At 43.0% G+C, this 26,236-nt stretch overlaps 1 protein-coding gene across 1 annotated transcript in view; it reads right to left on the reverse strand.

Annotated features, from left to right (window-relative positions):
• The window catches only part of itpr2 (inositol 1,4,5-trisphosphate receptor, type 2), an 80,546-nt gene that overhangs the window by 4,714 nt on the left and 49,596 nt on the right, over positions 1-26,236 (reverse strand). The window contains exons 38-56 of the mRNA XM_044035660.1: positions 22,163-22,283; positions 21,712-21,899; positions 21,042-21,222; positions 20,064-20,317; positions 19,202-19,402; positions 18,996-19,106; positions 18,458-18,553; positions 18,253-18,372; positions 16,060-16,194; positions 15,775-15,967; positions 15,450-15,575; positions 13,973-14,148; positions 13,690-13,854; positions 13,421-13,604; positions 11,787-11,873; positions 9,781-9,902; positions 9,503-9,668; positions 8,875-9,035; positions 1,387-1,548 (exon numbers count right to left, since the gene is read on the reverse strand). Of these exons, the coding sequence (XP_043891595.1) occupies positions 1,387-1,548; positions 8,875-9,035; positions 9,503-9,668; positions 9,781-9,902; positions 11,787-11,873; positions 13,421-13,604; positions 13,690-13,854; positions 13,973-14,148; positions 15,450-15,575; positions 15,775-15,967; positions 16,060-16,194; positions 18,253-18,372; positions 18,458-18,553; positions 18,996-19,106; positions 19,202-19,402; positions 20,064-20,317; positions 21,042-21,222; positions 21,712-21,899; positions 22,163-22,283 (2,949 nt within the window). The remainder of the gene's footprint in view (positions 1-1,386; positions 1,549-8,874; positions 9,036-9,502; positions 9,669-9,780; positions 9,903-11,786; positions 11,874-13,420; positions 13,605-13,689; positions 13,855-13,972; positions 14,149-15,449; positions 15,576-15,774; positions 15,968-16,059; positions 16,195-18,252; positions 18,373-18,457; positions 18,554-18,995; positions 19,107-19,201; positions 19,403-20,063; positions 20,318-21,041; positions 21,223-21,711; positions 21,900-22,162; positions 22,284-26,236) is intronic.

Below are 26,236 nucleotides of genomic sequence, written 5' to 3' on the forward strand. Positions count from 1 at the left end.
GTTAACGCGGTACAGCCGAGATCAACGTGATAAAATAATTTAGGTTTGTTTACTTCCGGTGTGCGCTGACCTCCAGATAGAAGAGACTGAAGCTGAAGCTAAAACTATGACTGGAAGTTGTGATCCTTTGCCTTGACTGTCAAAAAAACAGGCGCAACTAATTGCTGAGACCTGTGCAGGGGAATTCCTCCACATTGCCAATGACTTACCACTCTAATAATATGCCGGCAGCTGCCTGGAGACTTCCATTTGGACACCAACCCTGCGTGACTGTGCTTTCATTCTCTCTCACTTTATCATGACACATGTGAATGTCAACGTTTCTAAGGAGTCCCATCCCATCAGTAGTTTCTGAAATCCTCAAAACAACCATGCCACATTTTAAAGTCCCTTAAATCTACCTGATTCTGATGCTTGCTTTCAACTTCATCATGAGATGATTGGATATGGTGAACAAATGAGCCTAAAATAGTGGCCGGCGAGTGTGTCTTCCTCGTGTACCAGGAGTTCCGCATGGGATTGAGGCCGGAGGGTGAGCTGTTACAGACTTGACTGCACACAGAGGTTGACAGAGGTTGTTTGTTTACTGATGTGTGAATGTTCCTGGCTGGAGTTGTTTTCACACATCTGGCAAAAGAGGAACAAGTAGAGGCCTGTGACTGGAGTCACATGCAGGGGAGGCAGGTGATGAGAGTGATCAGTCACACTGCAGCAGCAGCAGCAGCAGCAGCAGCAGCAGCAGCAGCAGCAGCAGCAAAGCTAGTCATCCAAACAGCCAGAGGCTCAATGGTGGCTCTAACTTGTACTGATCATTGTTGTGATAATAAACCGTCATGCCGTGTTCAGGAACATCAAAGCTGATGTAAATTTATGAACTCAGTACAGGGATGGATACAAAATGAGACTGCTGATATGGACACCCCCATGTGACCTTTTGCCCTAAGGGAAGGTTTAGAATCAGGTAGCACTTGGACTGTAAATTCTGCTTCAGCTTCACTAATCTAGATGTTGCATTCACTGGTACCACATGCAGCCGGAATAAACGTTAAAATCTCAATTTAAAAAATAAAAATGCAATTAGTCAATATTTAAGGCTGCATTTTAATAGTTCTATTTTTTATTGTTCCCTTTTTTTGCCAATTGAAAGAGCAATATTTTCATTATAGTCCACAATGTAGAGCCAAACCGTTAAAAAAGAAAAGAAAACTGGTTTTAAAGTTATGGCTAATGAGTGTATTTCATTGAAAGAGTTCATTTGGAGCCACTAATCATATGATTTCAATCCTGTTTTAAAGTTTCAGTTCAAATACAAATGTATGTCTGCATGTAATCTCATGTAGCAACGCTCCATCTTATTTTAATGGCCTGGAGTGAGTGACACAGTACCTGTTCCTTGAGCTCAGACAGCTGTGCCGAGAGCTGAGCCACCAGAGAGACGGTGCCTTCCAGTCTGTCCTGCAGGGAGCGCATCTCATTCTGCTCATTGTCTCCCTCACTGCTCACCAGAGACATGGCTCTCATTCGAGGGAACCACTCCAAGTTCTTCTCCTGAGAGGAGAAAGGGAGAGATTGATCATGTGAGAAGAGGAGTATGGAAAACAGACTGGTAAGTAATGCTGAGTCCATAAGGTCAGCGATGACAGCAGCACAAACTGGACAATTTGCAAAGACATACAAGCAGCATGACAGTGCTATAGCCGGACTGCAGCAGGAGAGTAAATAGAGAGGTTTTGGTGACTGGAGGCAGGCGTGAAGGTTTCGTCTTAATCATTCCATCAGTGTAGAAGTCGTTCTCCATTTAGCGCTTGACAGCGCAAAGTTTTAAAGTGGCACCGTTTGTCTCAGGGATACTGTGGGTAACAATTATACACTAAATGAACAGTAAGTGGCATTTCAATTCTCACTCAGTCCATAAACATTGTTGATGCGGGGATGAGTCACTCTCTACCGTCTGTCCAGAATACAACTGGGACTTTGTGTGTGCATTCATCTTTAGTAGAAATGACGACACGACACCAACCCAGACCTTTGTTTTATTTTAATTGTTTTGAGTTATTGTAGTTACTGGTTTGTTTTTGTGCATTTCCTGTTTTATTTTGACACATCCTGTTTTGTTTTGATACTCACCTATTGTTTTGTCATGTCATTTTATCACTCCCTGGTCTTTGTCTCCTTTCCCGCCTTTTTGATGACCTGCCCTGTCCTAATTAGTTTCACCTGTGTCTCGTGTCACACTCTTCCTAGTGTGTATATCAGGGTTCAGTCAAGGACTTTGATATTATCTTCAGTAATATTCTTTTGCCAATTCATCTGATAGAAATTGAAGATTTGAGTGGCATCACAGTGAGTCCAGTGAGAGGTGTGAGGTGTTCTCCCACCTACTCTATACAAGAATAGACTGGAGGGATAGAAATGTGTGAGACTCTGAGGACAGAGAAGAGGACGTGAGTTGTGAAGAGTCTGTGGATACAGAGTTATGTGGAGCGCCTGCATCATTTGTTTCTGTTTTTTTTTTTTTTATGAATATGTTCACTGCACTTTGTTGAATGAAACATTATATTTGTAAAAATAGAAATAACTTATTGGGGGATTCCCTTACTCATCTGGGCCAAGAAGCAACGTTAGGAGAGTAAAACTCTAATTATCATTAGATAATGGAAATTACTGACTGCTGTTGGCAACAAACCTCTGATCATTATCAATAATGTATACCAAACATAAAGGAATACATTGTTAAGTTGCTGTCACCACTAATTTGAGGTAAAATACCGACAAGTGTTAATGTCACAATATCAGCCCTTTTAGGATTAAACCTTCCTTCATGTCTGTATCAGGTCAGTATGGTAAAGTAGAAAACGTTTCTTTGGTTTAAGACTGTTCTCTAGCGTGAAACTGTTCTCTGCTTTAAGACTGACTGTTCTCTGGTAGGAAGCTGTTCTCTGGTATGAAACTGTTCACTGCTTTAAGACTGTTCTCTAGTAGGAAACTGTTCTCTGGTAGGAAACTGTTCTCTGGTAGGAAACTGTTCTCTGCTTTAAGACTGTTCTCTGCTGTGAAACTGTTTTCTGCTTTAAGACTGTTCTATGGTAGGAAACTGTTCTCTGGTATGAAACTGTTCACTGCTTTAAGACTGTTCTCTAGTAGGAAACTGTTCTCTGGTAGGAAACTGTTCTCTGCTTTAAGACTGTTCTCTGGTGTGAAACTGTTTTTGCTTTAAGACTGTTCTGGTAGGAAACTGTTCTTGTTCTCTGCTTTAAGACTGTTCTCTGGTATGAAACTGTTCTCTGGTAGGAAACTGTTCTCTGCTTCAAGACTGTCCTCTGGTAGGAAACTGTTCTCTGGTATGAAACTGTTCTCTGCTTTAAGACTGTTCTCTGGTCGGAAACTGTTCTCTGGTATGAAATGGTTCTCTGCTTTAAGACTGTTCTCTGGTATAAGACTGTTCTCTGGCATGAAATGGTATTCTGGTTTAAGACTGTTCTCTGGTATGAAACTGCTCTCTGGTATGAAACTGTTTTCTGGTTTAAGACTGTTCTCTGGCATGAAATGGTATTCTGGTTTAAGACTGTTCTCTGGTATGAAACTGTTCTCTGCTAGGAAACTGTTCTCTGGTATGAAACAGTTTTCTGCTTTAAAACTGTTTTCTGGTTTAAGACTGTTCTCTGGTTTAAGACTGTTCTCTGGTTTAAGACTGTTCTGTTCTCTGGTATGAAACTGTTTTCTGGTTTAAGACTGTTCTCTGGTAGGAAACTGTTCTCTGGTATGAAACAGTTTTCTGCTTTAAGACTGTTCTCTGGTAGAAACTGTTTTTAAGACTGTTTTTCTGGTTTAAGACTGTTCTCTGGTATAAAACCTGTTTTCTACTGTTTTCTGGTTTAAGACTGTTCTCTGTATGAAACAGTTTTCTGCTTTAAGACTGTTTTCTGGTTTTAAGACTGTTCTCTGGTTTAAGACTGGTTCTCTGGTCTGGACTGTTAAGACTGTTCTCTGGTTTAAGACTGTTCTCTGGTTTAAGACTGTTCTCTGGTTTGACTGTTCTGGTTTAAGACTGTTCTGTTCTCTGGTATGAAACTGCTTTAAGACTGTTCTCTGGTATGAAACTGTTCTGGTTTAAGACTGTTTTCTGGTTTAAGACTGTTCTCTGGTATGAAACGGTTTTCTGGTTTAAGACTGTTCTGTTCTCTGGTATGAAACTGTTTTCTGGTTTAAGGCTTTTCTCTGGTATGAAACTGTTCTCTGGTATAAAACAGTTTTCTGGGTTAAGACTGTTCTCTGGTATGAATCTGTTCTCTGGCATGAAACTGTTTTCTGGGTTAAGACTGTTCTCTGGTATGAAACTGTTCTCTGGTATGAAACTGTTCTCTGGTATGAAACTGTTCTCTGGTAAAAAAGCAGTGTTCTAGTATCTCACTGCCCTGTGCTGAAAAATGTAACCGTTCTCTGCTAAAAAACAGCTAAAACAAATGCAGCCTCGTCTGTGTTTTGATAACATGCTAATGTTATTATATAAACATATACATATACTGTTACAAATCAAACACAGTAGTGTGTTAAATAAAGCATTTAGCTACGCTAAACATTTGAACTGTTGAAGCAAAGTGGTCAGCAGGCATGTGAGGACTGTAGGCCTGACATTTAACTGATTACAGGTGCAAACATTGTTATTCCTGAGTAGTGCACATGATAAAATTACATAATTCTTCTACGATTGTTTTTAGTAGGTGCTACATTATACTTATTAATTCTAAAATACAAATCAAGTTTGTCTTTTAACTTTTTAACCTTTAAGGTTGTAGTGACAATGCTACATTGTCATCATATGCAGTCACGTATATACACACTAAACTCAACAAAAAGAGACTTCCCACATCGTGGTTCACATGCAACTCAATGACTTTTCAAAGACTTTCCAGGACCAATTCTCTCAAATTCTGACAGCTTAAAATGGGAGGGCAACTTGTAAGAGCCGCTTCGCCCATGGCGTCCACTTTTATTGATTTGCAGCACGCTCTGCGTCTGGACTCAGTGATTGTCCTTGGGATCTTGGTCAAAGTCAGCTTTTTCTTTGGTGAGACAGACATCTTGGAATTTGCATTTCCCAGACATCACGTCATTTTTGCTCTCTCTTGCTTAACGTTACTCGCTCATTGTTCTGCACAGAATCTCACCTCAACGGCATAGAGAGACAATGGACAGTGTCCACAACACCGCTACTAATTATGACTCAATGTTTGTTCTGCAAAGGCCTATTCTACGTACATCAAGCAATGCAGGGCACATGAAACCGTAAGTGGTGTCATAAAAAACACCTAAATACCAACTCAAAGCACTTTCAATGACCGATCTCGATTTAGGGCAATCTTCAAAAAGCTTTGAAGGACCCGTGGGAACCCTGAAGAAGTATGCGTTTTCTTTAACTTATTTTCAACATTTTAATGAGCTGAGACTAAAACGCTTGTTGACCAAAGAGAAAGCAGTCACACTGATTAGAACTGCTGAGCTTCACTATATGAATGGAGTCATTCTGTGAAAGCTTGCCTGAAGGTTGGTGCTGAGCGGCCATCTTGGTTAAATTTTTCCAAACACTACACTATATTTTACCAAGTCATCCATATCTAATGGATTACGTAATGCAAATGATCAATTAAAGAGACCAAAGAGATGAACACAATGTCCTGTTTGAAAATACATTACATCATCTCTGGATTAATGAGTTTAAGTGGCTGTACTGACTCTGAATATCCTGTTAATATCTGTTGCTATTCATTGAAACATCCAGTACAGTCGTTCATTGTGTGCCGTTCTGCACTGACTGACTGAGTCTGGCTTTATTCCTGTCACATTTAAACAAACTTATCTTTTAACTGGACACAGATCTGATGAGATAGTTGACCTGATGTCAACTGTTAAAACATAACCACCACTTCTCCTGAGCCCTGGGAGTCTACATGTTGGGACACCTGACCATGTTACCAACAGGGCCTGTAATGCCCTTCTTCTTGGAAGACTGTTTCAGTCTGAATTTGTGCCCATTCATTCTGTAGAGCTTTTATGAGGTCAGGCACCGATGTTGGACAAGAACGCCTGGCTCCCAATGTCTGTTCCGTCTGTGTCAGAGCTCTGTGTGGGCCAGTCAAGTTCTTCCAAACTCAAACCAGGTCTTTATAGTCCTTGCTTTGTGCACTGGGGCACAGTCAAGTTAGAATAGAAAAGGACTTTCCTCAAACTGTTGCCACAAATTTGGAAGCAAAACATTGTCTAAAATGTCCTGGTATGCGGAAGCGTTGATTGTCCTTCATTGGAAACAAGGGGAGGGCCACACGGTTGGTGTAGTGGTTAGCACTCTTGCCTTTGCAGCAAGAAAACCATCCTAATGAGATCCATATGTGAAGTAACCTGGGTCAATAAGAACACTCCTGAAAACATACCACGTGACCATTCAGATAAACTGGGCAAGCATGTTCCAGTGTAAACACGAGGTTGATCCTCTCCTCTGCAGGTGTTTGCTTAGTTAAGCAGCTGTGGCAGAGAAGAACAATCAGGAGATAAATGCAGCCCATCCTGACTAAAACACACCTCTGGGTTAGGGATCAGGTTTTGGTTTGGTGCCCCTAAACAAGGATAGCTACACAAACCTATGTGTGTGCACGTTGTCACCACCAGTGCCGAGCCTGATCTCCATCATTTTCCAGTGCACTGACATGTGCCACAATTTAGGGCTTCATCCACACTATTACACATTTGTTTAAAAATGCATACATTCTGCTCTAGATACGCCTGCCATCCCCATTATCCCAGAATTTTAGAATCTCAAATGTGAGAACTTTTGACACAACACTGCTCAGACATGAGGTTTTGCCTCATTATGACCAGGCTTGATAACCAGTAGCCCTCATGGGAATACTGTTTATAGCAGAAGAGGCCCTAAAAAGGCAAGAAAAACATGTGTACACACATATACCTGCAAGACACACACCGACTCAATAATGAGTGCATCTGTTTGGGTAGGACAGTGATGTGGTGCCAGGAAAAAAAACTAGGATTGTGTTACACTGAGTGCCTGTTCCTCTGGAGCTGTGGTGTGTGTGTGTGTGTGTGTGTTTGTGTATCAGTGTGTGGGGTGTTTGTGTGTAAAATGATGACAGCGACTACAGGCCCAGCAGGTACTGCAGCAGCCACAATGCTGTTACATAACCCATCTCAATTGGCCTGCTAATAGCTCAGCCCTGGCTGCCTGGCACGTGCTCTCCTGTCTCTGTCTCTCTTGTGTGCAGGCACAGACACACACACACACACACACACACACACACACACACACAAAACATGAACTCTGTGACTTTTAAAAAGTACTCAACTGAAACGTGAGTGGAAGAGTGTGTTTTTGTGTGCGTTAGTTGCACGTTTTTCAGCAACATCCATGCTTTTTAATAATAATTTTTTAAAAAAGCATTCTATGTCTAAATGAGCATTTCAGCTGTGCATCAGAAGTAACCTGCTGCCATAGTAACACAACAAAAACAACCACATATTACATATACACCTGAGCAACGTCAGAGGAATCAGCTTCCAACATGTGCAGGCCCAGCGTACCTGTCACACGGTGGTCACGCGTCTACGTTTTCAGTCCGATGCTCTACAACCGTTTTTTACGACTTGCTATAGAACATTTTTATCACTCCTGAGCTTCTTTTATGAGTCCAAAGAAATCATTTTTATACAACACATAGATGTTTCATGAAGATAAACTGATTTACAGCGCGTCGAGTCCGTCGGAATCACCGCTACCTCGCCACTCAACAGCACGCTGACCTGGCTTCAGAGGAGTGACCTGAAGGAAGACCCGCTGATGCATATTAATACAGTTTGTCATGCTAACGCCTCACTCTATTGTGACCATTCTTATGCCCATGACAACTGAATGTTAATCACAAAATGTGCCACCGGGCTCCGAGGCTCCATAGGAATCCATTAACCTGACGGCAACGCCATAAGTTGCCCTCATGTCCTTCAACTTCTTGTCCTTGTGTCACTGCAGCAAGTTCCTACATTGATGATAATGGACCTGGACGGGGTTTAATTACTATTTAGCCACAGAGTGTCCCAGCAGGTTAGGAGCATCATGAAACTCAGCATAGTGAAGACAACCTAGTCACAGAGAGCCATCTCTCTCTCTGTCTCTCCCTCTCTCTCCCTCCCTGTGTTTCTCTCTCCCGCAGTGAGGAGGAAGCAGAATAAATTGGGATGCCTGGCACAGGCCCAGAGGCTCAGTCGATCACTCGTCTGCTGTGGAGGCACAAGCCTCTCTCGAGCACACTGTGGAATTCTGTTCACTGAGGACAGCTGCACAACTTTAACACTCCAACACTGAGACATCTCTATGCCTGAGTGATACGACTCGCCAGCAAAATATGAATTAGGATAAGAAATGAACGTGTTTATTTGCATCCATATGTTGAATATGGATGCAAATTCATCAGGCTCCAGTGTTGTGTTCATGTTCTTGTGCAGTTTTAACTCCTACTATTATTATTATTATTATTATTATTATTAATATTATTTGAATGATAATTATTTTCTTAACGTGTATTATTCCAGATAATGTTTTCTTGCCGTCCATTGTTGTAACAGACAGACTTTTTTTTATGGATGACTGATGTGAAGAAGTGCGTGTCCCCCACGTTACCTCTTCCTGTTCTGCTGTGATATGTCAGGGAAGAGGTGCGTGACTTTTCCGTGCCTTGTGTCTTTTGCTGTAATTTCCTTTATTTATTTCTTGCTTATTTATTTCCTTCTTTTTTCCCCAGCTTTAAATGCACAGAAATAGCATTAGCACTGCAGTGTGGGCTTATGTGTGTGTGTGCTTGATCTACTAACCGCGATCATCTGAGCGACGTAGCTCTCGGGGCCGGTGTACTCCGTCGGATCCTTCACTCTCACCAGGACCAGGAAGTAAAGGTAGTGCCACATGTTGTGCTCAGATTTGATGTGCTCTTCGAAAGACACCGTCTTGTTGTCAAATTTGTCCCTTTCCAAGCCTGAAAAAACATTTATACATAACACTGTTACCATTACACTCGACATAATATAGCACTGAAAGTCAAGACAAGGTACATTTATTTACATTTCAATGTGCTTTACAAAGAAAAACACACCTATTTTATACGCATGAAAAGTGATATATAAATAAAGATTGATTTTTGTTGATTTTATTATTTGTATGACGCGTCCTTCATGTGAAAACAGGCAGTAGAATTAACGTCTGAAACTTTTCATGGGCACTTTGCTGTGTTTTCAGTCAAAGTCCAACCTGACTTTACTTTAGCTCCATGTTGCTGTTGCCTCCATCTCTCTTGACATGAAACAAATCACTTCCTGTGTGCAAAGTGGAGCTGATAGACTTCCTCAGCATTGTGTGAACTCATTGTTCCTGCATTTAAAAGTTACACGCGACAGTTTTAAGACGCGCGATACTTTAGCACGGGACTGAGATGAGACGACTCACCACAGATGAAACATGTGGTTTTCAGGATCTCCTCCTTCCTCTGTTTCTCACTCCTCAAGTCAGCAAAGGTATCGATGATGACACCGAAGATGAGGTTAAGAACAATGATGATGACGACAAAGAAGAACAAAAGGTCGTAGACCACCCGGGCGGCAAACAGAGGCTCCTGGATGACGCGGTCACAGGTGAAATACAGATAAAAATGTCATGTATGAATATGAAAAAATATCTAAAAAAAACAAAAACCAATTAATTTGTTGATCTTGAGGTTCTCTTACCTCTTTAGAAGGTCTCCTGAGAATGTCTCCGACACCTCCTCCATTACGCAGGCCCTGGTTCAGCACTGTGATGATACACATGAGCAGAGTGTCGCACACTCGCTCGATCCCGTCATCCTCGTCTGCAACACAACACAAACACAAAGGACACGTGAGAGGCAGGTGAAGGAAAAAGAAAAACAGAGGTTATTCAAATAAAACGAGCTCATTATGTGAAATTGTATTACAGTAGAAGGACGCACTTCAGTCTATCAATGTACAACTCGAACAGCACTCAGTGGAGCGCATTCCGCTGCCAAGGCCAAATATTTTCTACCACCCGACGAGATTATTCTTATCATTATCGTTCTGTGGATTTGTGTAAAGAAACTGGCACAAAGGTCCAAAAACGTCTGATATGAAGCGATTCTGAAGAATTTAATTGAATCAGCAGGCAAATCATGTAATGAGGTCTTCCTGGATCCATGCTTCATCATCCCTCCACCAATAATTTTTTTATATTATCATCATTATTATTATTGTTATTATTAGTAGTATTAGAGGCGATGCTGTGGGCCACCTTTGTTATTGTGCAGTATAACTCAAAAATGAAAGGACGGATTTTGATTACATTTCCTGGGGATGTAGGCAGTGTTTGAATTACAGCGCGACATTGTGGGGGAGCCCTATTTTTAGGTGGCACTGTTACTAAACATGTCACATGCTCATATCCCCACTCCGGTGTATTGATACGGTGGCAGAGGTTTGTGCTTTCTGAGTTCTTCCTTTAGTTTATGTAATTCTACTGACAACAAACGAGACATGGTGCCAAGAACTCGTCAGAACAGGCAATAAAGCTGATATTTACACAAGACTGAACTCAAACGAATGAAGCGCAGCATCAATTTTCCGTGATTTTTAGCTCGTTCTTTGATGACGCGGGATGAAAATTGATCAACATCACTTTCATGATCACAACATCTGATTGTATTTTCACACTGAATTTTATTAAAATGATAGAAATAGAATTCAATTAAAGCTACGGTGCGTAACCTTTGGTGTTTTTCTTGTTGATGTTATTATTATGCCCCTGATTTTCGTCTTCATGAACGGAAACAGTGTTAATGTTGCCTCCTTCTCTCTTGATACAAAACGAAGAACTTCCTGTGCAGTGCGGAATGTCACTGGGTGACACGAGATTTAAACTCAGCTGTACGGAGTGTAATAACCACTTGTTATATATGTAATATTGGACTGTGCATAAGAAAGTTCTTTTTGGTTGAATTAAATTGCATGTTTACGTTAATGGTGATTATGTTTACAGATGTCTAGTAAATAAACTCTCTTCCTTATTCACAGATCTGAACAGGATCAGCCGATGCAGGTGTGACTGAGGATATATAGAAATCTTCATCACCTCGGTCCCTGCAGTTTTAAGAACAAAACGGTGAAAATTAAGTGCTAAAAATGGTTGATGAAATGCTTTATTTATGAGTGAAATGTGACATGTGAAAAGTTCCTATACGACGGCATCAATAAGAAATGCCCGGCACAGCGTGACTGCTCAGGAGGAAGAAGGAGTGAAGGATGTGGTTGAGATCACGTGTGTGGGCCCTTAGTGCAGGTGATCCACAGAGACTCAAGAGGACAAGCAGCAGTGAGTCACCCAGACTGCCTCATCAAGTTTCTTTGTGTGCGTGATGGTGCATGTGCATGTGTCTCAGTGTGTGAGTAAAGTTTAAGGAACTGACTGGTCACATAAACACCCAGACATTTCAAAATCATAAAAATGAGAGGTTGTTAATTATCATAGTAGAATTTATTATTTTATCTGATATACTCGTGTCAGCAACTCTTTGTTTTACCTGTAAAATCAATTCTACACTAACATCCATTAATCAATGTGTAGGACCTGAGCTGTTTGACACTTGTTTTTGTTTCAAATGATCTGTGCTCACGCTCAATACATGCTGTATTAATGTGTATGTTTTTAAATGATTTGATTTCATTTATTTTTAAAAACCTACCAGGAACAGGTTTGGGTGTTATATCGGGGCAGCCGTCTTTCATACATGTGTCAGTAACTCCACTGTTACTCAGTAAATCCTGTTTTCCTGCAAATTAAAAAGAAGATAAAAATGAGTATTGATTGAGAATGTACGGATGAAACAAGAGTTGATTAGATTGTGCTCTGGCATTAAAACACCTTTCTGATTAAAGCTCATCAGCAACAGTGAAATCAGTAACAAGGATATATGAAGACAGACATTATGTAAACGGAGGCAGCAGCTGCTGAGTGGGCGGCGGAGTGTTGCTGAAAAACCCTGAACAAATCATTTGCACACCAGCAAAACAGCAGAGGAGCTGCACTTGAGTGATCAGCTCGGGCAGATCAGCAGAATGAGAACTGTTCACAGTGTCACCAAAAGGCGCTTTATCCCTGACGGGCTGAAACACAGAGGGTAGGGAAGGAAGTGGCGGGAGGGAGAGCGTTGGGCTGAGTCGGGGGGCACGGGCCTGAGGTGGCAACGTGTGGACATTGTGTGCACCTCGGCATCAAAGAGCTCCAGCTGTGTCTCAGCGAACAGACAAACAGGTTTGAGCCGAGCTGGTTACATAAGCCACTACTGCTCAGCTGTGTCTGCTGTTCTCTGTTCAGCAAAACACAGGATGACGCGGCCACCGGCTTATGCAACAGGTGCACATGTGCCGGCGGGTTGTCCTCCTGACCGCCGGGGCTCATTAACACCACACTGCACAGGGTTTTCTGTGTGTGTGTGTGTGTGTGTGTGTGTGTGTCCGGGTATGCACACACACACAACACACACATATATATACATATAAATATGCAAATAATGTATAAATATAATATATATATTGTCAGTTACTGTTGAGAAGTGCCCACCACAGGAGATCAGGTCAACAAACCCAGGCGTCTTTATTTTTTTTGCAAAAGCACTATGTAAGTAAATAAATAAATAAAATAATTGTTATTTATTTATGTTATTGTTTATGTTGATATGCACTCACCAGCCACTATATTAGGTACACATGACACCAACAAAAGTGGTGCGAGCGACACCTGCAGAGTGGTCTTCTGCGGCCAAAGCCCATCTGCGTCCAGGTTTGATGTCTTCTGCATACATTGGTGTAACAGAGCGATGATTTGAGTCACTGTTGCCGCTCTAACATCGCAAACCCCTCTGGCCGTTGCCGCTCAGTGGATATTTTTATTTCTCTTATCTGACCATTTTCTGTCAAAACCCGAGAGAAGGTCGTGCATGACAATCCAAGTAAATCAGCAGGTTCTAAAATACTCAGACTGTGTGGCACCAGCAACCATGCCTTGTTCAAAATTGCTTCAACCACCTCTTTCCCATGCTGATGCTCGGTTTGAAGCAGCTTGTCTTCACAGTGTCTACAGGCATAAATGCATCGAGTTGTGGCCTCAAAATCTGCCAATTTCTACCAGTCATCCCTAAGATGGACAATCTCTGAATGACTGATAAAGAACACACAATTATACACAGGCCACAAGCAAATCCATTCCGATTAAAAGGTCTTAGACCATTATGATAACAGGACGACCCATGAAAAAGAAATTATTATCAAGTAAAATCTATTACAAGGTAGAACGTCTAATAGCTCAGTGAGTCCAAACCTGGTGCAGGAAGGCGGTCCACCTCCATGCGGAAGTCATCCTTCAGGAACAGGAAGCCGATGATTGAGAAGAAGTAGACGAGAAAGATGGCCAGGAGAGCCGTCAGAATAATGGAGCGGCCATTCCTCGTCACACTTTTGATCACATTGAGCAGCGTCTCCTCCCGTATAACCAGGTCAAACAGCTGTGGTAATCAACATCACAGTTCAAAAATCAGAGGTTTACTGTAATGGAAGCAAAACTGCGTGACATACTGAATCTCTTCTTACCAAAAAACTGTAGAAGAACTCGTGCACAAAGAGGCCGAGGACGCAGATGATGGCATAGCTCAAATGGTAGATGAAAAGCATGTCCATAACAACGGCTTTGTAGCCTCGAGTAAACGTTCCCTGGTTCCCCACAAAACTCACGAGAAACACTAGCTTGTTGAACAGCTGGAAAAAGAAAGAAATACGGTGTGAATGGAAAAGGAAGTTGCTCACTTCCTTTTCCATTTACACCGGGACATACTGTAGTTCTACAACGCTGGGTCAAACCTTTACCATGACTTACATTGACAGTGCCCAGCAACAACAGAGCAGGTCCCAGGCCCATTGTGTAGATGGCACGTAAAACAAGGGAGACCAGGAAGAACAGGATGGCCCACGGCTTGGGTAAGACTGGAAGGAATGCAGTGAACACCCCCAGTGCCACCCACAGTAAGATGTTCCAAAACGGAGGCAAGGTGCCTGGACAAGAAGAGTAAAATATCAACTTCATTAATGCTGTGAAACGCTTTAGAGACTCTCTCATGAATTATTCACCTGAGTTAAGCCCTTAACTCAGCACCACACAGTCAGAGGCAACATATTAAAATGTCAAACTGTGGTCTGAAGGGACAGCCACCTTCATCACGTCTGTTCTCCGGCTCACACTGTAAACCATCGAAGCCCTTCTCAGTAAAAACCAAAGCTCCTCTTGTTTAGATTTTTAGAGAACAAAACATTTTTGGACAAATGAGTCTGTCTGGAATAGACAACCTTTGCAGCTGTCCATTAGTCTAGTGATCCAGTGTGGAACAATTAGTGACATCTTACAGTGGGACGGCGGAGTGCAACAAATGGAGCACTCCTCCACTCACACCTCCCTCTCCCAAGTGCATCAGGGAACTCTGATGACAGCGAGCGCAGGACAGAGAGCAGCAATCCCCAAATGTGAGTATATTAATAACATACAGTGCTTTCTGCAGCTTAAAAAAAGCATGTGTGTGTCTGTGTGTGTGTGCTCTGCTGAAATGCTTTAGCGACCGATCAGATGGTCTGCCACTGAGCAGGAAGCAGCTGCTACCAACTGCTCCCAAATATAAAAACAAAATATAATGGAAGTCTTGTTGGAGGATTAGATTTCACTGACAAGCCACTATTACTACTATTACTATTATTGATTTAAAGGTCCAGTGTGTAACATTCAGGAGGGTTTATTGGCATGAATTGAATATACTACCCACAATTATGTTTGTATAAGTGTATAATTGCATCAAAAGAAAAAAAATGTGTTGTTTTTTTGTTTTTTGTTTACTACCAGTGCAATTGTTTTGTTTTCTATTTAAATATTTACCCTGTGTTGTACGTAGAGCATATTTACACTTTCTTTTAACTGTTTGTTATTTTTTAAAACTGTGTGAAGTTTCTGCACTGAAAATGAGAAGCTCTCCAATTTCGTTGTACACTGCATAATGACAAAAAAGGGCATTCTATTCTATTCTATTCTACAATAGCCTGAAAGGACAAAGAATGGCTCCACCCACATTAACCTGATACATAAACCAACAAAGAAGAAAGAGGAAACAGTAGAGAGAGAGTGGGAGTGTGGAGAGAACTGTCAAAGAGTGGTCACATTCTTTCCAGGATGCAAAGGTCACAGTAGTTCCTGGAGTCTCCAGTTTGGTGCAATCTGCTGTCTCACCATTAGATGTCACTAATTCTCACACACTAAACCTTTACACCGATCATTGGCAGTTGCAAATCCGAAAAAAGAAGTCCCCTCTTACCTTCGTCTCCATCATCGCCAAATGGGTAGAAAACAGCCACGGCGATGTTGAGCAAGCAGGCCAGGTAGAAGGAGATGCTGCCCCAAAGAGAAATGTGACGCGAGAACCAAAACAGCGCCGTATTTTCTGCACAAACACAAGAGGGAAACGCAAGCTCAACAAACACACAAAATATACTGCAGCTCCTTCAATTTATTCTCGAAATAACAACAACCAGACACTCTGACCGGATGATAATCATGACTCACTATCCTGCAGCCTGCCTCTGCTGCCAGCATCATTATTTTCCAAGTGGAACGGATACAGAAAGTAAAGACAGACTTACTGCGGATCTTCTTCTGCCACCTCATCTCATTGTAGAGGTTGTCAAACTGCTGGAAGAAGTCGTTAACCTTGCTGCCCTGGTCGTCTCTTTCGGTGGTGGTGAACACGCGCACCTTAGACTCCTCTGTGAGGTACTTGCAGATGTTAGGAACGGGGAAAACGATCTGCTCCATGCTGCGGTCATGACGCACGATCTGAGGAATAGATATATCATAGATATGTTGACATGACGGGTGAATTGGATTGGGTTTAAAGATAGACGGGACAAATGGGGAGTGAGGTTTACCTCTATCTGAGCCGTGTGGTTGGCGTAGTAATGAAGGGCATCGTCCTTTTCACTGTCGGGGTCCACACCGGCCCCTTGTCCCAACACAGAACTTGGCCTAAGGCTCTGCTGCAAGATCCTGTTGTGCCTGGCAAGCTAAGATCCAGAGAGGAAAACGACTCACTTATTTCCACATTAATGGCCGGCCAACTAGTGGTCAGAGGCTTAAATACGACTCAAAATCACGGTCAGAAAACCCAAAAATATTCCCATATTGATCCAGCGCTTTACAGTTGACAGTATCACTAGGAATGCACCGAAATGAAAATCGTTGGCCGAAACCGAAACACCGAAAGAAATGATCATGCCAATTTTATGCTGGGACTGTGTCAGCAGAATTCTCAGAGAAAATGGAAAATACGTTCCCACGCAGTCCTTTTTGATGAGGAAGTTTTACTTCAGTAAGGTAAAAGAAAGGTTGTTCCACCCTCTCCAATATTATATTATATTATATTATTATTCATGCTTCAAAGAATAAATGAATTAAGAATCTATGAAAATATTTAGGAGGATCTCATCGAACATATCAGACAACGAGGGTGCATGCCGCTCATCCGGTGCAGACAGACAAGACTTTTTTCAGGCACTGATTTATCCCCACATCCAAATAATGATCTGTATGACGAGGATCGAGTAAAGTCGCGGTGAAGTGCAGGGGATCCGAGTAGATCTCAGTAAAAGCGCGTTGACAAACTCTTAAGAGGGCACTTTTCATAGTTTTCACTCCGTGGTCCGTCTCAACCTCTTTGCGCAGAGGACGCTTTAGTGTTGCAATTAAGGGAAGAACGTGTCTGCGAGAAGAGAGAGAATGTGTGAAGTGAATGTCGCGGGGAGTTCATGTGAAGTGTATGGATATTTTATTAAACCCCTGATAATTTATGTTGTGAACCCAAACATTCCAAACTTAATTAAAACATCTTATATGTGTGTGTGTGTGTGCGTTATACTCAGGTCAACAATGAATCAACAGTGTCAGAGTCAAAAATAACTTTCCTTGCCATGAGGAAACTAGTCTGGTTGTTTGGACAAAAATACTCTGTCTGACACGCAAAGCAGAAACGAAAACTCCTGACACATGATGCACTTATTATTCACAACAAAACTACTTTCTCAGTAGCGCCAGAAAACCGCATCTCTTTACCGTCGGTACTCTGCTAAACCACATTTGTTTAGTAGTGGTGTGACTAAGTGCCTCAGTGAGCACTTGCAGAAGCGTCCTATAAGGTAATTTAGGCAAACCGGCGGAGTGGTTTATTCACAGAAGAGCAGTCTTCCATCATTTAACGAAGAAAACACACACTTAAGCCTCCGTCACACTAAAATTAGCACGTTCACCAGAGATTTTTGAGCCGGCTAAAAGAGGTGATAAACACCATTGCCACAGTCAGTGGTTTTTTCACTCCCGCATCACTCATGTGTAAAATGTGACTTCACAAACTCACCAGAAACAAATCGAGTGGGAGGGAGAAGAGCACAGTAACACAGTGGTTCTCAGTGATCATGTTACAATTGTGACTATTTTTTGCTTTTCCTTCAGTTCCCTCGTTCAAACTCAACATTTTAGTGAAGGATGTTAAGGTGCGAACTCAACCTATTCCAAGTTAAATAAGATGAAACATAAATAGTGAGCGCTGTCCCAAGTTGTAAAAAGAAAGGTTAGCTGAAAACATTCATGGCCAGTGGCTTGACTAATGACCGGAAGATGAGTGGGCATCTTAGCAGTGCGCTTGAAATGATGCTGGAATTTCCCTCGCTGCCAAAAACGGAGCAGACAAAGAAGAAATTTGGCGCGTTCATGCAGGTCTGACGTTCCCTCTAATGCCAAGAGGAGCCGAAGCTGATAAAAACCTGCAAGTCATTTAAACTGGGAGAGAAAACCAGTGAAACACACTCATCTGGGATCTGATTCACGTTAAATATCTGGTTTAATGTTTGTGGTTTGGTTGGAATGGAAGAGAAAGTCATGTGCATGGAAATGGGAGGTAAGTGAGCACAGCTGCATCAACTGTGTCTCCGTCGTGGACGCGAGGATTTTCTGAGATGCAGGTGAAAAGTGACAGCGGCAAGTCCACATCCTCACCAACAGTCAGAACGAGGGGAAATGCTGTAACGGCTCAGCCACAAACAAAAACAAGGGAAGCCACGTTTTACTACCTGGTGTGCCAGGATGTAAATGTTGTGTCCGACGTCTCTGGGCGTGATCTGGTCTCCAACACTGTCCTCGTCCTCCTCGCTCTCCAGACTCTGTGTGTAGGCCTCCTTCATCACATCCACCTGAAGCACAAGAGGTCACATTTGTAAAGATGACACACAGGACACACACACACACACACACACACACACACACACACACACTTACGAGTTCAGTGGGCCTCATCTTCAAAAGGATCTTCTCCGCATTCTCACTGTCATGGCGGCTCTCCATGATGGCCAACAGGAGCTTAGAGGCATTGTTCTACGACAAAAAGGTTGTGGACATGACCACACTGATTCAGAAACACATTAATCTTTCATTAATTACACATTTGTTGGATGTTCTAATTACGTTTCAGAGTTGTTATATTGAAATCCTCTGCAGTCAAACTGTTGTAATAGCATCAGAGGGGAAGCAAATAAAGACCAATATGGCTCCTTTAACTCATTATATTTTGCCATATTGCTCTTTCAAACATTCTGTAAATCTACTTTAGTCATCTTGTTGTCAGTCTTTAGCACAATAATAAAATGAAAATGTTTATCAGTACCCCAGGAAAAGAGACTACACCTTCAACTTGAATGCCCATGATAACTATTCTTTAATCCAAAGCAACACCTGCACACGGTTATAGTATAGCAGTGGATTTTAATGGCTTCGCATCATTTGGCTTTCAGGGCCCCCAGAGGAACATCCTGCTTACCTTGAGCTCCAGCACCAGGTCCAGGCGATGCTTACCCAGGGGATTGATTGGGTTCACAATCAGTGCTATGATAATGTCAATGCCATTTGACTCGTGCTTGGCTATACACGTCTGTACAATAAAAAAAAAAGAGACACAAATAACTATGAGCAAATCATGTGTTTGACAGTCAGATATAACGTAAACTTGCCCAGTCCTCTCAGTACCTGGTTTTCATGGCAGGGTCCCTGGCAGTACTCTGTAATGGTCTCAAGGGTTTGGCGAACCAGATCGACATTGTTCTCGTTAATGTAGAGGCCCAGCAGCCCGAGGCCTCCGGTGGTGCTCCCACAAATACAGTCCAGGAACTGGAGAGTCTCGCACACCAGGTTGTAGTTGGTCTTGTTGTTCTGGTTCCGCAGAAAGTTCTGGATTCAGAGCAGAAAACAGCAGTCAATCAGAAGTCAAAGTGAATAGGAAGTGGAGTTAGTGAAGTATTATTGGATTTAAAGTCCAGTGCATAACATTTAGAATGGTTTATTGGCAAAAATGGAATATAGTACCCATTGAGCATGTTTGTCTTGGTTTATAATCACTTTAAAATTCAAATCATTTGGTTTCTCGTAGCCTTAGAATAAGCCTTTTAAATGTACTTTAGGCACAGGCCCTACTTTATACAGGCCATTGTTTCTGCTGCAGCCCAAATGGACAAACTAACCAGATCATGCATTTCCTGTTCTGGAGCGGATGCTTTCTATGCAAACAAAGAAGAACAACATCCTTTCTGGTATATGAAGTCCACCGTAGTACTTAGTTCACGTCTAATATTGCATATGAAGTACAGTAAAATGTTCTAAATGCAGAATATGGGGCCACCCTGTCACAGCTTTTGGATTTGGAAACACTTTTTTATGTTGTAATAAATCAATCATTTAAAGTAAGGACAGCTGAGGCTCGAGGAGATAATTCTTATTTTGTCTTCCACCAGAAAAGGTGTCAAGCACAGTTTGTTGCAATCTGCAGTCTCACCATTAGATGTCACTAACTCTTACACACTGGACCTCTCGGTCTCAACGAGGTTGCCAGTACCTGCAGGTCTGAGTTGTGGTTCTCACAGAGCAGCTGTAGGTAACGAAGGATAGGCTTCATAATGGTGATGGTTGGGCTCATCTGTGTTTCCTCTGAAGCCTCTTCAGGTCCGATTATCTCGGTGTGTTGGGCGAGGCTCTCGAGGTCGGGATCCAGCTCTTTTCTGAACGCAGAGTAGGCCTTTGAGGTGAGTGAGGAGGCCTCCTTCAGCTGCCCTCGCATGTCCTCCCTCATAAGAAGCCCCGAGTCTTTCCCTACAGGAGCAGGAGTCAGTTAATGGGATTGTCTCAGTGCATGGAGGTTCATTTTACCTAAAACATTCCAAATGGTTTTGCAGTTGCAAATGCACCTGTACTATAACATCCAAGACGTTCAAATTTAGAAAAATAAAATCCAGAGACCCCCGGGGGAGTGGAGTGTTACTGAGTGGGGTACTGTAGCATGAAGCCATTCAATCTCGATACAAAGGTCTTTTGATATGCTCGTGGTGTGGGCCGTCACATGGCCTCGAACATGTGACTACAGGAGTGGAGAACAACAGTCTGCACAGAGGTCGGCACAGTCACAAAGATCATTTCGGATTTATTCGCCACTATTGTTTAAAGTCAAGGTTGAGCCGAGCAAGACCACACGTACTGTAAAACTTTGCAAGTGTATATTTGCGCTGGGGTTGTGGGTTTTTTTCTTTTTTTTCACTCACTCCAGGCCAAATCCATTTCTATGGAAACCATCATCTGTGGTCTGAGCATGACCTCTATGACTCAGTGTTTGTCATGTTTCAGTGCTCATCTCTAGGCACCTTTGACATTATTACCCAGCGGCTTCACTTTAAATAAACCCTCCTTTACTTACTTTCACCTTCAGCCTCACACTGTGGCTCGCTGCACGCTCCAGACGGGAGGAGGATGAAAAACACCGTGCTTTCTGGTCACACTTGCAGCACAAACAACACGCAGATGAATCACAAGTCGACTGTACCTTTCTTGAACCTGGTGCTACTCATGTCAGTGTCGTCGTCCCTTTTCCTGCAGCTGAGCTCAAACATGTTGACAGACACGGTGGCTCGGATTTCTTGCTGCGCCAAATGCATGCGGTCGAAGAAAACCTTGAAGAAGCGCTCAGATTTCTTTTGCTTGTATAGCTGAGTGTAGAAGGAGTTCTGGGCGGAAAAGCAGAGCGGGCGATGAATCCATCAAAACTGTATCCATGCTCTTCACTAAAATAGTTATTTTCATGACCTGTTCTCTGTATTCAATATTTAGTTTAAAGATTATTCATATTGGAAATGTACAAGTGCACTGCAGGGTGAGAAGTGAGCATGAGTAAGAGCAGCAAGGTTGAGATGGGATAGAGATTATATTGGACAGCGGATGTTAAAGGTGGAGCTGCCGGGCAGGAAGAGAAGAGGAAGACCACAGAGAAGGTTCATGGATGTTGTTAAGGAGGACATGAGGACAGCTGGTGTAAGAGAAGAGGACAAGATGCTGGCAGATGATCCGCTGTGGTGACCCCTGAAAGGGAAAAGCCAGAGGAGGAAGAAGAAGAAGAAGAAGAATGCAGACTGGAGACACAACTGCAGTTGAACGCAGGACAAACGCACATTAGTTGACCCTCGAGTTCAGAGATAAAGACTTCCAGTGTTGCCCACCTGTATCTGTGTGTTTCCACCCTGCAGAAGTGCAATGCCCAGCAGGATGCTCTCCTCAAACACACAATCGTTCTTTGTGTTGACGATGAGATCGATCACCAGCTCCGATGCTCCGACATTGTCCAAGAGACACTGGATCTCCACCATGCTGCTGCCCGGCTTGTCACTGTCCAGCGTGGGAGATCCTCCTGCAGAGATTTAGCAATTTAACAATACACACTAACATAGATGTTGTGATTCTGATAACTATATATCCCACAAAACAGAAATGGCTGTATATATATTTATTTTGACTCTTTGAATCTGGCTAAAGTGATTCCTAAAGTTTGCCAGTGACTGTCAAAGAGTGTTTGCAGAATGGTGTCATGTTTGCTGCTGTGGTTTCCTTCTGCTCCGTGTAGCTTTTGTATTGCAGTGTCTGCTGGGTTTCTGGACGGCTGGATTTTTTTACCTCCGGATGACGCCTTGACGAAGCCGCCAGATGATATGTTTCCACTCCCAAGCTCTGGCTTGGAGAGAAGCTTTTGATTTCCGAAGTATCGTGTGAGCAGAATCTTTCTCAACTCGTTTTCCTGTGGAGGCAGAAATCATAACGTATTAGTGAGTCTGAGAGGATGCAAAGCCTCAAAAAAAAACTTCTGACAAAGTTGTATTCTGTGAGATACAAAGATAATATCCAGAGGGACAGACTGATTAACTAAGATCCATCCAATCATTCCTGAGCAGCCTGAGCAGATTTCCTCTCCTTCTTGAAGGGATGAATCACTATCATCCTGCGACGCTTTCTCTTCCTTAATCAGAGCGATGACTTGTAAAATGACAACAAAGCTTTCAGAGTCTCTCATTAAGGAGCATGAAAATAACAGCACTCTGACGCTCACTGAGCTTTTATGAGATGCTTTCAGTTGACAGTGTAGACAGGGGGGGGATATATTTGGGTTTTTCTGAAATCTTTAAGATTGAGTTTTCTTTAATGCGTCTTGAAAACACACAAGTATACATCAACTTAAACTGACATAAACCAGAGTAACCAGGAGTTGTATAAAAGCACAATCAAGAAGGGAAAACTTTTCTTTTACTACACGTCTACTGCGGGACCGTAGTTTCTATCTCACAAGCATTTTGAATCGCTCGTGACGTTTGATGCAGAGGAGTGGAAATTAGACGAGACAATGTGCGAGGAAAGAATCTCCCTACGACGGTTGGGAAGCCACGAGCGAGTGATTGATGGGTGCATTGTGCTCATCAGTGGCACGGCAGTAACGGATGAAGGACAGGAGGGGAGGCGTATTATAAAGAAGACACGGTGGTCAACATCAGTTTCTATGGGAACCTGACAACTCAACATGGCCTTGTTGTTATTGATCTGACAGATGAAGGGAATCATTTATTATGAATAAATAATAAATACAAATACATAAACCTGTGGTTTCCATGGAAACGTAGTAGTAGGACAATTAGTATTCCCCCAGATTAAAAGTGATCTGACCCGTATCGGACTGAAATCACATTCACATTGTTACAGTTACATCGTCATATAGTAACTGTCACATTGTCGTGCAGCGACTAGCATTGTTGCCTCACAGCAAGAAGGTCACTGGTTCGGATCCCGGTTCAACCAAGGGCCTTTCAGTGTGCAGTCTGCATGTTTTCCCCATGTGTGCACGTGGGTTTTCTCCGGCTTCCTCCCGCAGTCCAAAAACATGCAGACTGGGGATTAGATAAACTGGACGATCCAAATCTGTCGCCCAAACCTTTCACCCTGTGTCAGCTGGGATTGGCTCCAGCTCCCTGCGACCCTCATGTGGACGATAACGCCGTAGAAAATGGATGAATGAATGTTATTATCAGGCTGAAAGGAACACTGCTCGATGCTCAAGGTTGTGATATCGCTACTGTAGAAGAATAAGTGAGAAGTGTGAATGTCACGCTACCATTAAAGCTGATGTGCTAATGGGTATTAAGTTCAATATGACTCATTTGTGCGTCTGTTTTTGTGGGTGCTGCTTGAAGTACTTCCTGCATTGCGAACGTCATGAAACTGTGTGGCAGCGGGAGAAAAGTCCTAGACGCCACAACTGAGTTATCAAAGATTATCCGCTCACTGGTGATGGTTTATTTATAACATGGATCCAAACGGCACGCTTCAAAACACGCCAGCAATTATTTGACAGCGAGAGATCTGATAAATTAGTGACCTCTGCGTCTGACAATGCTGGGGCCGATCGAGGCAGTGTCCGGCCGAGGAGCCTTGAACTGAGCACAGCGACGAGCAAAGCTGTGGAGGAGCACGTGTAGCCGACGCTTCCTGTGTCAGTAAACACTCCATCTCATCTGCAGTCAGCAGAGACGCTCGTCTGCCTGCACTGTCTGGCTGAGCTGTCTCCCAAACACATACACAGACACGCACTCAGTTCTTGAACTGAAGGTGAGGATCTACTGAGCCAATCTCATTTTCACACACACACACGCACGCACGCACACACACACACACACACACACACACACACACACACACACACACACACACAGTGCAAATACAAACTCAGCACCTCAACTCTATAAGGCAGTGCATTCGCTTAGTGATCATTGAATCGTGTTTAAACTCATCGTTTCCTCTGCTTGAGACAAAGGGCTGTGCACGTTCAAACACACACACACACACACACACACACACACACACAAACAAAAGAAACATTCTGGTGGGGGGTTGAAAGAGGGTGGTGACAGGTTTTCACTTGTGCTCGCCAGGTCGGCTGGTGAGAGGAGAGGAGAGAGGAGAGGAGAGGGAGGAGAGGGAGAGAGAGAGGAGAGGAGAGGAGAGGAGAGGAGAGGAGAGTCATCTGAGCCTGACTCATAGACTTGCTGCTGCATTGACAGGAAAAACTCCCATCAGGTGATGTAAGAGCCACGACAAAGACAGAGCGATGGAAATAGAGGTTGAGTAACTGACATAAGTAAGAGAGGGTGGAGAAAGGAGGCGACTGCCGAGGGGAAGTGAGGAGGAGGAGGACGCGAGAAACAAACAATACATAGCAAGTAGCAGAGAGTCGTGGCAATTTTTAAAATGTGCCCCTGCACGCCACACTGCGGCTCCAGTGTCCGAGCTGGAGACGAGCTGCCAATCCTCACCTTCAGTACCATCACACTACACTCCCTGCCCCCTCTACTCCTCCCCCCTCCCCCCCCTTTGGAGTTGTGCTGTCTGCAGACCGTGCCAACTCTGGAGGGCTACACGGAGAAAAAGACAAAGACACAGCCTGCCCTGTGCTCCTTTAGGTGGTCTGAAAACTCACGCAGGCAGCGAAGGGCAGCACCAGCTGTGAACCAAGACAGACAGAGCCAGAAACAGGCAGGAGGGGGGACGGAGAGCTCGAGCAGCTCAGGTCAGACAAGGTCGGTTAAAGCAGAGACTGGAGCCACAGAGGAATGGAGCGCTGCGCTACCCAGACAAAGTTCAAATCTGTAGGGCTAATATTTTGTTCCGTGTTATTTTCTCCCACGTCAGAAACATGAGAGGACGCCGGGTGTGTGCATCTTTGGTAAACAAATGTGAAAACACCGATTAAAGTGTAATGTGACAGTGACACAAGTCCAGTTTCTCCGCACGCCATGCAAGAGGAGCCAGGTATCATTGCTGCCAGGAGGCTCCATGTGCAGTAGACCACAGCAGACACTTCAGTCAACACACATTACATATCATTCATTTTAAACATCTCACTCATTATATGCAGCGTAAAAGCATGTGACGCTACGGCTGAAGCCAGTGTGGTCTCTCAGGAAATATTAAGTTTGAACAAGGACGGAAAATGGAAAAACCTCTGAAATGTAATACGTGAATGCAATGTTTTCTCACCAGCAAATAAATCAGAATATCTTGCTGATTGTGAGCTATTAAGAACTATGTGGGAATAAGAAAGGGACTATAAAAACTCTACACCACAAGTTTCCGACTGAGAGTAGAAAAAGAGCCCTGTCAAAGTATTTAGACCTTCATATTTGAAAATAAAATGGAAATACTTCCTTTTATAGATCTATAATTTCCTCGCTGAGTTCCTTCAATGCCTGGAAGTGTATGATCTAGTGCTAATGATGAAAAAACACCTTATAAAAAGTGAACAGCACCAGTGCCGGTTTCAAGTCGTCACTGTAGATCCGTGGAGATCACAGACCCTGACAGACAGAACACATCTGACCCTTACAATAACCCTGGTGTCATCTTGACGAGTATGAGAACAGCCGGAGCGGACAATATTACAGACATCCACAACTGTCATGCTGTTTAATCATTTACTGTAATTTATGAACTATAACAGTGGCATCTCCTCTGTTTTATTTGTCTCACTGACCTTCCGTAGGATATAGAAACATTTCCTGACCCTGGCTCGATTTCAATGTACCAGTGGGAAGTCTACAGTATTAAAACATTACACACACGTCCAGGCATACAGCGGTAAAACAAGGCAGTGCGGCACAAAGGAGTTTCTCTGTACCATCTGTCTGAGCTGAACCTCTGTGTGAAGGG

Source organism: Solea senegalensis, linkage group LG10 (assembly GCF_019176455.1).
Source record: "Solea senegalensis isolate Sse05_10M linkage group LG10, IFAPA_SoseM_1, whole genome shotgun sequence".
NCBI classification, from domain to species: Eukaryota; Metazoa; Chordata; class Actinopteri; order Pleuronectiformes; family Soleidae; genus Solea; species Solea senegalensis.